General features: G+C 35.4%; 2 protein-coding genes across 2 annotated transcripts; both read left to right on the top strand.

Moving 5' to 3' along the window:
* The first annotated feature begins 1,102 nt into the window (after positions 1-1,102).
* LOC107137833 (olfactory receptor 4F15-like) lies at positions 1,103-2,038 on the top strand. The gene has a single exon (XM_015480272.1). The coding sequence runs from the start codon at positions 1,103-1,105 to the stop codon at positions 2,036-2,038; it is 936 nt and encodes a 311-aa protein (XP_015335758.1).
* An 8,597-nt stretch (positions 2,039-10,635) lies between these two features.
* On the top strand, positions 10,636-11,571 carry LOC107137678 (olfactory receptor 4F15-like). Its single transcript, XM_015480139.1, has one exon. It carries the CDS (start codon positions 10,636-10,638, stop codon positions 11,569-11,571), a length of 936 nt encoding a protein of 311 aa, XP_015335625.1.

Genomic DNA, 11,571 nt, shown 5'->3' with positions numbered 1-11,571 from the left:
TGAAAACAGAATCCAATCCCACAGAATATAAAGAAAAATGATGACTGAAATGGATAATTGCAGGAAATATTCATAATTCAGATATCTTCTCAATAAAAAATGCATCTGTACAAACTGGATTATTTTGACTTATGGAATAAACAAAAACTAAGGATTGCCAACAAAGGGTTGGGTAGAAAAAGGAGTATTTAAAAAGGGTCCAAGATTCAGATATTTCATTTTTTAAATAGAAAGTTTGCTGCATTTATAAGAGTCAACAACAGAAGTTAACAGGAAATTTAATGAAGTACTCTAGAATGATATCTGGGCAAGTTCTGGAGTACGCTTATAGGGGCTCTCATTGTGGCATATTCAAGAGCATGGACTCGAGTATCCTGCACCTCTGGGTCCAAGTTCTGGCTGACAGCTTATCCATTTGAAACTCAGATTCTTTATTTACGTAATGGATAACATTCAACAGTATCCTCATGTGAAATGTGTTGTTTAAAAATGAAGATGTGGTTAGAACAAAACTATGCATAAAAAATGTAAATAAAAAGTACTAATATTATTACTTTAATAATGTCTTACCTCACTAAAAGGTGTTCATTTTAATGGTCATAATTTCTTGAATGTTGATGTCCACACATCATGTGAATAACAATCTTGACATGAAAATCTCTATTCACTGGTGACATATACAAAGCAAAGAAAAATTTGTAGCTTATTACAGAATAATAACATGTGAATACTTTCGGTAACTTGAGATTTTTAGGCTGAGAAAATACCCAGAAATAAGTTAGAAAATGTTTCTATAAATTCTAAAGAGACAAATAAAGCACAAGAAAAATTTCTGGTCATAGAAAAAAAATGAAAGAAATTCTTTTATTCCCATGTGATATATTGTGTTCTGTCCTTTTAAATGAATCACAATAATTTGACACTCCTATTACTTTATTTATTTACATTCTTCTTATTTAACTCTATGATTTTTAACTCTAGGCTTGGAGACCCACATGAAGAAGTAGCAGCATAAATTGGAATGCACATTAGTGCCACGAATTCTGACTCTTAGCATATTCTATCCACAAGTGGTTCAAAACCAGTTCTTATGATCAAAGCAATGGATGGACTGAATGGCTCTGTGGTTTCTGAGTTTGTGCTGCTGGGACTCTCAGGTTCTTGGGAAACTAAAGTTATTCTCATGATAACATTCTCCTTGCTCTACTTAGGGATCATCCTGGGAAATCTCTTCATTATCTTTTTGGTTATTGCTGATTCTCACTTACATTCTCCAATGTACTTCCTGCTGGCCAACCTGTCCTTCAACGATGTGGGACTCTCCTCTACCACAGTTCCCAGGATGATCACAGACCTGTTAAAGGAACACAAAGTAATTTCCTTCCAAAGCTGTATGACGCAGACATGCTTCATCCACGCCATGGGAGGTGCAGAATTGGTGCTGCTGATAGCCATGGCATTTGACAGGTATGCAGCCATCTGCAAACCTCTCCACTACTTGACCATCATGAGCCCCAAAACATGTTTTCTGTTGATAGTCACCAGCTGGGTGACAGGAGTGATCCATGCTATGACTCAGTTTTCATTTGTTATCAACTTGCCTTTTTGTGGTCCTAATAAAATAGACAGCTTTTGTTGTGACTTCCCCAGGATCATACAGCTTGCATGCTCTGATGCAGCCAACTTTGAGTTTGTTGTTACTGCAAATAGTGGCATCTTAACAACAGGCACCTTCTTCCTGCTCCTCCTTTCCTATGCCTTCATTTTGATCACTGTCTGGAAACGTTCCTCTGGGGACTTGTCCAAGGCTCTTGGAACATTGTCAGCTCACATCACTGTGGTGATTCTGTTTTTTATTCCATGCATATTTGTCTACATATGGCCTTTCCCCACATCATCAGTTGACAAATACATGTTTATTGTTGATTTTGCTATCACCCCTGCCTTGAATCCTGTCATCTATACATTGAGAAACAAAGATATAAAGATAGCAACACAAAGACTGAGCAAAAGGTGTCATTGTGACAGATTCTGCTGACTAGTCTGTCGTTGAGAGCTCAGGAACTACTTTCACCTGTGTGATGGACACCTCCACTTAGGCATCTGTACTTCAATGTGCTCAATTGTAGTAACATCTACATCACTGACCTGTTCCTATTCAAACTAGGATTATGTGTATTCCTCCTATACAGTATTTACTTCAGAAATGATTCTACTGTGTTAAAAGTTTTCTTTTTTTTTTCTTTCTTCTTTTTTTTAGGATACAGAATCAATGTGTACAAACAAGGTCATATGATTTAACCTGTGATCACTTCATCACAAGGGTGTAATGACATCCCCTTTCTCTCCCCTAGAGTTTGTAAATAAATTCACACTTAAATTGTTGAATGTCAGAAAATATTACAATGAATGGTTATATATGTGGGACTAGTAGATCTATTTAGTTACTTAGATTCATTCCCTCCAAACAAAACCTGAAACAAATTTTTTTTCAAACTTACCTCTCTATTTTTGTTTCATTAATGAACACTTTTCATAATGTGATAAGTACCTACAAAACCAGATCCAAAACAAAAATCCAGGGTTTGACAATTAATAACTTTCACCTATAAACTTTATATGACCATTTGGCTATTTCCTTATTGAGACATAACTTAATTGAAAATAGTTTATTTGGAGGCTAACCTTTGAACCCATCAGTGAGGAAATGATATTGAGAATGGAGGCATGCACATGTGGAAAAGCATGCTGAGATATGAGCCTCAATTGACTCACTAGCAGACTACATAGACCCTGCAGTTAAATATTTCCCAACTGAAGAACAAGGTATTGGGAGTATTTATTCACTTTTCAGGGTACATTTCTTCTTGGTCATGTCCTGTCTTTCTCACGCAAAATATTCTAGGTTTTCAAAAGCCAGGACATACTGTTAGGAACACTTTCTGTTGTTTAAAGAAACATTACTGATAAAAGTAAACCACTTCATATTATTCCATTCTTACCAATGTGTAAATTAAATATTATTTATCTATTTACATAAAACTAACAAAGGTGTTAGCCTGAATACTTCTATCCTTTGAGGAACTTCTACGATTCTCTGCTTTGTATACGTGCCACATAAACCAGCAACTGCAAGGTGTCCCTTCAGCATGTGCATAGTTCAGCAAGTCAGGGGCCAACTATGGTTTCAGCTAGCATGATAGATGAAAACATATGTGATTGGGTAATAGGTGATCTTTGTCTCACATCAACACAAGTCATCTGATTTGAAATGACAGAAATCATCATTTTAGTTACACTTAAGGAACTATAGCTATAGACTAAAGTAAGAAAGATTTTTTATGACCACCAAAAAAAATTAATCAAATGAACTCAAAAGACTTTTTAAAATTACACTATACTTTCATCTTTCATGTATAGATTCAGTATAATTGATTCTGTCTGTGCCTTGCTTTTGCAGTTGAGAAAAGGGCACACTATCTTATGATGCTCTAAATTTAGGAAATTCAGAAACCAAGGGGTCCCAAGCAACTGCCTGTCAATCCAGTATACCCATAACACAGAACTCTCATGTTTACCACCACACCACACTGACAATAATACTCTCCATTCACACTGTCCAAACATAACTGTGCTGTTTATTTCATTGTGTGACAAATATATTTCAAGCACTAATGAGAATTTAGAATCAGCATTATTCATGGAAAAGAATGAGATCACATACAATGATATTACTGACATACCTCTAAAACTATGTAATAATGTGATGGTCTGTTTGTTTCCCTTTCTTCCTTATATTTAAAGAAAATCTCAATGAATTCTGTTTTTAAAATATTTTGTACTGGTGCTTTATAATTATACATAATAGTGAGACTAGTTGTGAAGTGTTCAATTTTGGCCAATATTAATCCCCAGTACCTGCCTTGAACTCCCCTTCTCTCTCAAACATGTGCACTTACTCTACTTTAATGGTCTCCATCATTTTTATGAGAGCCTCTATTTTTTCTCTCTTCTTTATCTAGCTTCCATATAACAACAGAACTCATGTGACTTAACTTTGTCAGTATGGCTTATTTCAATTAATAATCTCAAATTCCATCTACTTTCCTGCAAATGACATAATTTCATTCACATTTATGACTAAGAAAGCCTCCATTTTTTATGTATATGTGTGCGTGTGTGTGTGTGTGTGTGTGTGTATAACATTTTCTTTGTCTATTCATCCAGTGAGGCAAACATAGGCTTGTTCCATAGTTTGGCTATTGTGAATTGTACTGCTATAAACATGGGTATGCATAAATTGCATGCATGTTTGCATGTATGTTGAATTTAATTCTTAAAAATAATTACTGAGGGGTGGCACAACACGATCATGTAATGGTTCCAATTCTAGGCTTCTGAAGAATCTCCATATTGAATTCAAGATTAGTTGTACTCATTTACAATCGTATCATTAGTATGTAAGTGAGAAACATTGCTTTAAAGGTGAGCAAACAGGCAAGGAATGTGGGGTAATCCACGGTGCTCAGGGTCTCTGTCATCTGATGTATATAGTTGGGACTAGTCTGTGCTCTATGAACATGTCCATTAAGTTCCATTTTATTCTCTAGTGAAAATTGGGTCCTCCAACATGTAAAGTTACCTAACTCTAGCTGCATGCTATAAATTTTGACATCTCCCATCTGTTTACGACAGAAGGAATCTACTTTGTTTTTATGGTGAGCCACAAAAACTTTTAAAAACAATGCATTAACAGTATAAAATATTCACTTACAGATATAACTTTTGTGTGGATATTGACCACACATTTCATCTTTTTCAGTATAGTTCTTTAAAAGATGTATCATTAGATCTTGTTTAAATCATTTGACACAGTAAACCTACTCTTAGCTATTTACCTGAGCAAATGAAAATTATATGTGATGTAAATATATCAGTGTTTACACAATTTTATTCTTATTCAGTATAAAACTGGACAAACCCTAAAGTTCTAAAGTGGGGAGATGTAGAAGTGGGAGAAGTGGAGAGAAGTGGGTAGAATAGGTATTGAGTGGAATAATACTTCGCAATAACACAAAACCACTAATGCTCAGCATAACACGGATGAATCTCAGTTGCAATGAGGAAACGTAGGCTCAGAAGGGAACACACTATATCATTTGCAAATAATAAAAAAGATGGGATAGCATATGACCCCTCTCACAATGTCAATTACCAAAAAGTAAAGAGATATCAAGTTGATATTGGGAATGTGGATAAGGGACTCTTTAACAATATTGGTATGAATGCAAACATGTAACCTTTGTGGATAATTATATTCTTAAAAATTAAAATGGAGCTAATAGTGTGCCATGCCTATGTTACGGAATATTATTTAACTTTAAAAATTTGTAAAATATACTTTTTACAATGTGGAGCAAACTGGCTAAATGAAATAAGCCAGACTTAGATAAACAATGTATGAACTTACTCTTATGTAGAAATTTAAAATAGTTGAATGAATAGTAAGAAGCAGACCTGTTACCAGGAACAGAGTGGAGGATGAAATAAGGAGAACTAGAATAAATAAATTTTAAAAAGAACACTAAACAATATGAGTAATCTAGAGAAAATGTAGCATAAGCATTATAGTAAATAATATATTATTGCATACAGAACATTGTGCTGAGAGAAGATTGTAGCAGCTCTAACCACAAACACAGACTAATACTACAGATTCCTACTATACACACACACACAGACACACATACACCCACATGCTCACACACCCAACATGTCTGTGTAAAGTGATGAACGTGCTCATTTTATTTTACTATAAAAAGCATTTTACTAAGTGTATGCACATCAAAATTTCATGTTAAACCCTCAAGTCTATACCATAAAAATGAATTTAAAAAAATAAATAAGGCACAACTGTGCCAACAAACAAAACAGATTGATGGTTGCCTGAGTCAGGGTGTAGTATGTGGTTGATGGTGAAATAACATAGGAGAATTTCTAAGTTTTAATTTTTATACATAAGTTACATCGTAAATAAAATTTAAAAATTGAAAATTAAAAGGCATTCACAAAATGATAGGACTTCTGTTACTTTATCACCAACATCATCATTGCTTTTTGAAGATAAAACAAAATCATATACAACCTCCAACTCTCCTCAAAAACAACAACCTCCCCATATGCTACTGCTCAGACATTCCTCACTTTATAGCTCTGTTACATTGGACAAGTGACTTGGCTACTGTCATCCTCTTTCCTCAATTGCAAATGAGTAGACCTGATCATGATTAAATGGTAGTACCAGAAAAGTGTCTGAAATACACCAGCAATTGAACAAATAGTGAACTTTTAAGTTCTCTGACTGCTTTTCCTGGTACACATATACTATAGCTATACTTTGGACCTTATGTGTCCCCCAAAGTACTATCTATTAAATAAAGGCCTGGTCCCTGGTTTGGGGTCATTGTGAGATGGTGAAACCTTTCAAAGATGGAGTCAGTCAGAGATATTCCACTCACTGTACCATGTCCTTAAACAAGGTACTGGGATCCCAACTCTTTCTTCTTTTTCTCTTTCACTTTTTGAAAGAGATATCAGTTGTTTTGCGGAGTCATGTGTATATGCTGTGAAGTTCTCACTACCACAGACACTAAGAACAGGGCCCTGTAATCATGGATCAAAACCTCTAAAATCATGGTCAAAAATCTTTTCTCATTATAAGGTGATATCTCAGCCATTTGTGACTGAGTTAGCTTAGGATAAAAGCTGACCTTGAAAGGTGTCACAGCGAGATACTCAAAACAATATACAATGATGTAGTGGAACCATTAAAACAATCTATTACAATTAAAATTGTGTGAATATGGTCTATATCTTTTTTTCCCTCCACATAGTCTTACTGGACTCTAATCGCCCTTTTCTCACACTGAAATTTTTAATGGGAACCTGAAATCACATAAAGGGAAATTGTGGATAGGGGAGATTACAGTATGTGCTCTGCTCACCCTATATGTAGAAACAGAAGTAGAAAATGTAGTCCAAGCATGGTGATTATTACATCCAAGAGTGAGCAAAATCAAGAGAGGAGAAATGAAGGCCACCTTCAGAACAAATGTCTCCAGTGAGTTGTAAGAACCTTATTAAATTAGACTGGATCTATATGCTGTTTTAATATTGCAGTACAGTAGGGGGTTACCTTCCATTTTCATCATTGAGGGAAATACCAGATTATGTTTTCACAATCAAATTGTGAACTTCAGACGTCCACTGAAGGAAGCACTGAGAATGATGAGACCCAAATGCTCCTCTGACTCACAGGAAGCACAAGTCCAAGTGGGCCCTTAAGTCACCAGCACAATGACAACATTGTGATGCTGAGCTGGCCAGAACTGCCCTCCACAGAATTCTGAAGAACACACATATAGGTACAGTCATGTGACACCAGAGACCCACAACAAATAGAAGAGTGCTACTTCCTCTACACACACCAGAGAACAAATGCTAAACATCATTTTGCTGTTTGAACCAGCTTTTAATTTTCTTTGAATAGAGTAACTCTAATCCAGCACAGACAGTTTCATGTCCCTTGAGGACTAAGTTGAGAGAAAGTAGGTGACTAAGGATCTCCAAGAGAAAGAGAGGGAGAGTCTTTCCAATCATTGCTCCACTTAAAACACACAGCTGAAAAGTTTCTCTACCCAGAGTCCCTTTCACATGCAATGAGGAGGACACATTCTCACTGAAGTTCTCACTGCAGAAAACAAACTGGACTTAATTTTAGAAGTAAGGTAAAATCCAAAGAAAGTTCATCAACAAAAGCCTGTTTCCAGTAGTGGTAGCTCTGAGTAAGTATATCACAAACCGATGTTGGAGTTTTCACTTTTCATCACACCCACTAATTTAGAAATTATTTAGCAATATATATATTTATAATTTTTAATTGGTGCATTTTGATTATGCAGAAAAATAGTTCCATTGTGACATATTCTTACATGTAAACAACATATCAACCACTGTTACATTTCCATCCCCCACCATGCCGTAATCATGCATGCACATTCACAAGTTTGGTTGGATTCATTCCACAGTCCTCCCCTTTTCCCATCTTTTCTTCTTTCTCCTCAAATCGCTTCATCTGTTCTACTGATTTTAAAAACAGTTTTTAAAAACAGTTTTAATTTATCCAGTGACTGATTAATTAATTCCCTTCCCAAAATATTTATGGAAATATCATCTAAATTCTAATTGTACTGATTACATCCTGGGATCAAATGAGATATGCTCTAGAAACTAAATTTATTTGTGATAGACCCACAAAAGGCCTTCAATAGTACTAGCAAGTAATCATATTTGACTTTAGGTATGCAACAGATCTGGAAACAGACTATTGAAGAGGCAGAGCTTGGGGAAGAAAACAGACAATGGCTTCTTCAGTTGTTAAGATGGAAAAATGCATACATTGAAGGCAAAAGAAAGAAAATGACAATAGAAATGAAGAGGAAGTAACTGAATTAAATGTTTGGATATAAAAACTGAGCCCTGGAGAAGCAATCTGGAATACAGACAAGAGTGCTATCAGGTGACTATTGGGTATTTGAGAGAATAATTAAGACATTTATAAAATCATTGTTTATGCTAAAAGACTGTGAGTTGGAGTTTGACAGGTTGATAGGAAGGTTGAGCTGGAACTTTCTATGTATATACCACATACAACTCTTGACACTATACTCTGGATTCCTGAGATAAAGGAACAGATTTAAAATTTCATCTGCATGTACTATTTAAAATCAGTAAAACTGATATTGAATAAAAATATAGGAATAGCCCATGAATCACCAAATAAATGAAGGATGAGCAGAAGGGAGGTGACCTTTGTATAATAGCAAGAAGTACAGAACAGTATGAAATAGGCCCAATTTTGTTACATGCATGTGTGAATGTGACACAATGAAACACACTCTTTTGCATTATTATACACCAATAAAAATTTTTTTAAAGAAATGTAGGAGAAAAATTTGGAATGAGCTGTAATAGAAACAGTTTTCATTCTGCTGCAATTAACAGAAAAAGGTGTTTATAGTGTATGGAAAAAAACTAGAGATCAACTTTTTCTCATTAAAAAAAGAATTTAAAGACTCTTGATATCTTTTGTTGGTTAGCTTAACTTACCCTTTGAGTCCTACTTTCTTTCAAAAATTTTCAATGTGTCATTTGTAGTATATAACGTTTAGAACTTCACACCTGTTGCACCTTCAGGAATAACAATACCATTAAATGAATGAAATGATGGGTGAATAGAGTGCCTGCACCCTATGAAACTTTGTTTCTGCATCAAATGCTCAATGTTCAATGAATCAGTGGCTGTAACACCAGGATTAGAAAAATCACATTTATGTTCCTAATCTGAGATAAGGAATTTCTTCAGAAATTGAGCGATTTCAGCCAAAAGTGTGAACAAAGGGAATTTCATTGACAAATGGCAGGAAGGAGAACAGCATTATAAATCCAAGAAGCCAAAGACAAGATTTGTTTGTTACAGAAACAAAGTCATGATAATGAGAAGCAAATCCTACAGCTACATAAAAAGAAATGATGACCCAAAATGGACAATGGCATGAAATATTCATAATTCAGATTTCTTCACAAGAACTAATGCATCTGTATAAACTGGATTATTTTGACTTATGTTATAAACAAAAAGTAAGGATTGCCAGTAAAGGGTTGGTGGAGTAAGGTGTAATTAGAAAGGGTCCACCATACAGCTATTTCATATTTAAGTAGAAAGTTTGCTGCATTGATAGGAGTCAACAGAATTTAAAGGAAATACAATTCAATGATATCTGGGCAAGTTCCAGAGTGCCTTGAAGGGGCTATCCTTGTGCCACGTTGAAGAGTATGGGTTACCAGTATCCTACACCTCTGGATAACATATCATGGCTGTAAGGGCTTATCCATTTAAGACTCAGATTCTTCATTTACATAATGGGTCTCATTTAACAATATCTACACATGAATTGTGTGGTTTTAAAAATAATGAAGTGGTTATACCAAAGCTCTGTATGAAGGATGAAAATAATAAGTATTAATATCATTAATATTTAAAGAAAATTTGTGTTCATTACCAGGTTTTCATATTAATTTAATGGTCATAAGTAGCCAGTGCTGATGCCCACACATCATGTGAATAACAATCTTGACATGTAAATTTCTACTTCACTGGTGAAATATATGTTAAGCAAAAAAAAAAATGTGTCTTACTGCAGCAGAATAGTATGAGAACACTTTGGTTAACCTGAGATCATTAGGCTGGGAAAACACCCAGAAAGAATTTAGAAAACATTTCCATAAATCCTAGAGAGGCAAAGCAAGCAAAACAAACACTTCTAGTCAGATAAAAAGGGAAAGAAATAATTTTATTCCCATATACTATACAGTGTAATTTCCTTTTAATTGAATCACAATAATTTGCTGTTTCTATTACTTTACTTATTTACATGTTTGTCAATGAATTCAATGATATTTTAACTAAGGGTTTCTGGTGCACAGAATGGGAAGCACAAGTTAATACCACAGATTCTGACTCTTCATCATGTTCTATCCACAGGTGGTTCAAAACCAGCTCTTGTGACCAGAGCAATGGATGGACTGAATGGCTCTGTGGTTTCTGAGTTTGTGCTGCTGGGACTCTCAGGTTATTGGGAAACTAAAGTTATTCTCATGATAACGTTCTCCTTGCTCTACATAGGGATCATCCTGGGAAATTTCTTTGTTGTCTTTTTGATAATTGTTGATTCTCACTTACATTCTTCAATGTACTTCCTGCTGGCCAACCTGTCCTTGAATGATATTGGTGTTTCCTCCACCACAGTTCCTAGGATGATCACAGACCTGTTAAAGGAACACAAAGTAATTTCCTTCCAAAGTTGTATGACACAGACATGCTTCATCCACACCATGGGAGGAGTAGAGATGGTGCTGCTCATAGCCATGGCATTTGACAGGTACGTAGCCATCTGCAAACCTCTCCACTACTTGACTATTATGAAACCAAGAACATGTGTTCTGTTGATAGTCATCAGCTGGGTAACAAGAGTGATCCATGCTATGACTCAGTTTTCATTTGTTATAAACTTGCCTTTTTGTGGTCCTAATAAAATAGACAGCTTTTGTTGTGACTTTCCCAGGATCATACAGCTTGCATGCTCTGATGCAGCCAACTTTGAGTTTGTTGTTGCTGCCAACAGTGGCGTCATAACCATAGGGACCTTCTTCCTGCTCCTCCTTTCCTATGTCTTCATTTTGGTCACTGTCTGGAAACGTTCCTCTGGGGACTTGTCCAAGGCTCTTGGCACATTGTCAGCTCACATCACTGTGGTGGTTCTATTTTTCACTCCATGCATATTTATCTATATGTGGCCATTTCCCACATCATCAGTTGACAAATACATGTTTATTGTTGATTTTGCTATCACTCCTGCCTTGAATCCTCTCATCTATACATTGAGAAACAAAGATATAAAGATAGCAATGCAAAGACTGAACAAGAAGTTTCATTATGACAGATTTTGCTGA

Source organism: Marmota marmota, unplaced genomic scaffold, assembly GCF_001458135.2.
Source record: "Marmota marmota marmota unplaced genomic scaffold, marMar, whole genome shotgun sequence".
NCBI lineage: Eukaryota > Metazoa > Chordata > Mammalia > Rodentia > Sciuridae > Marmota > Marmota marmota.
Note: the sequence above shows the minus strand (reverse complement) of the source record. Positions and strands in the feature narration are given on the sequence as shown.

Coding starts and splice junctions, on each gene's coding strand:
- LOC107137833 (XM_015480272.1), top strand. CDS start 1,103: ATGGATGGACTGAATGGCTCTGTGGTTTCTGAGTTTGTGCTGCTGGGA.
- LOC107137678 (XM_015480139.1), top strand. CDS start 10,636: ATGGATGGACTGAATGGCTCTGTGGTTTCTGAGTTTGTGCTGCTGGGA.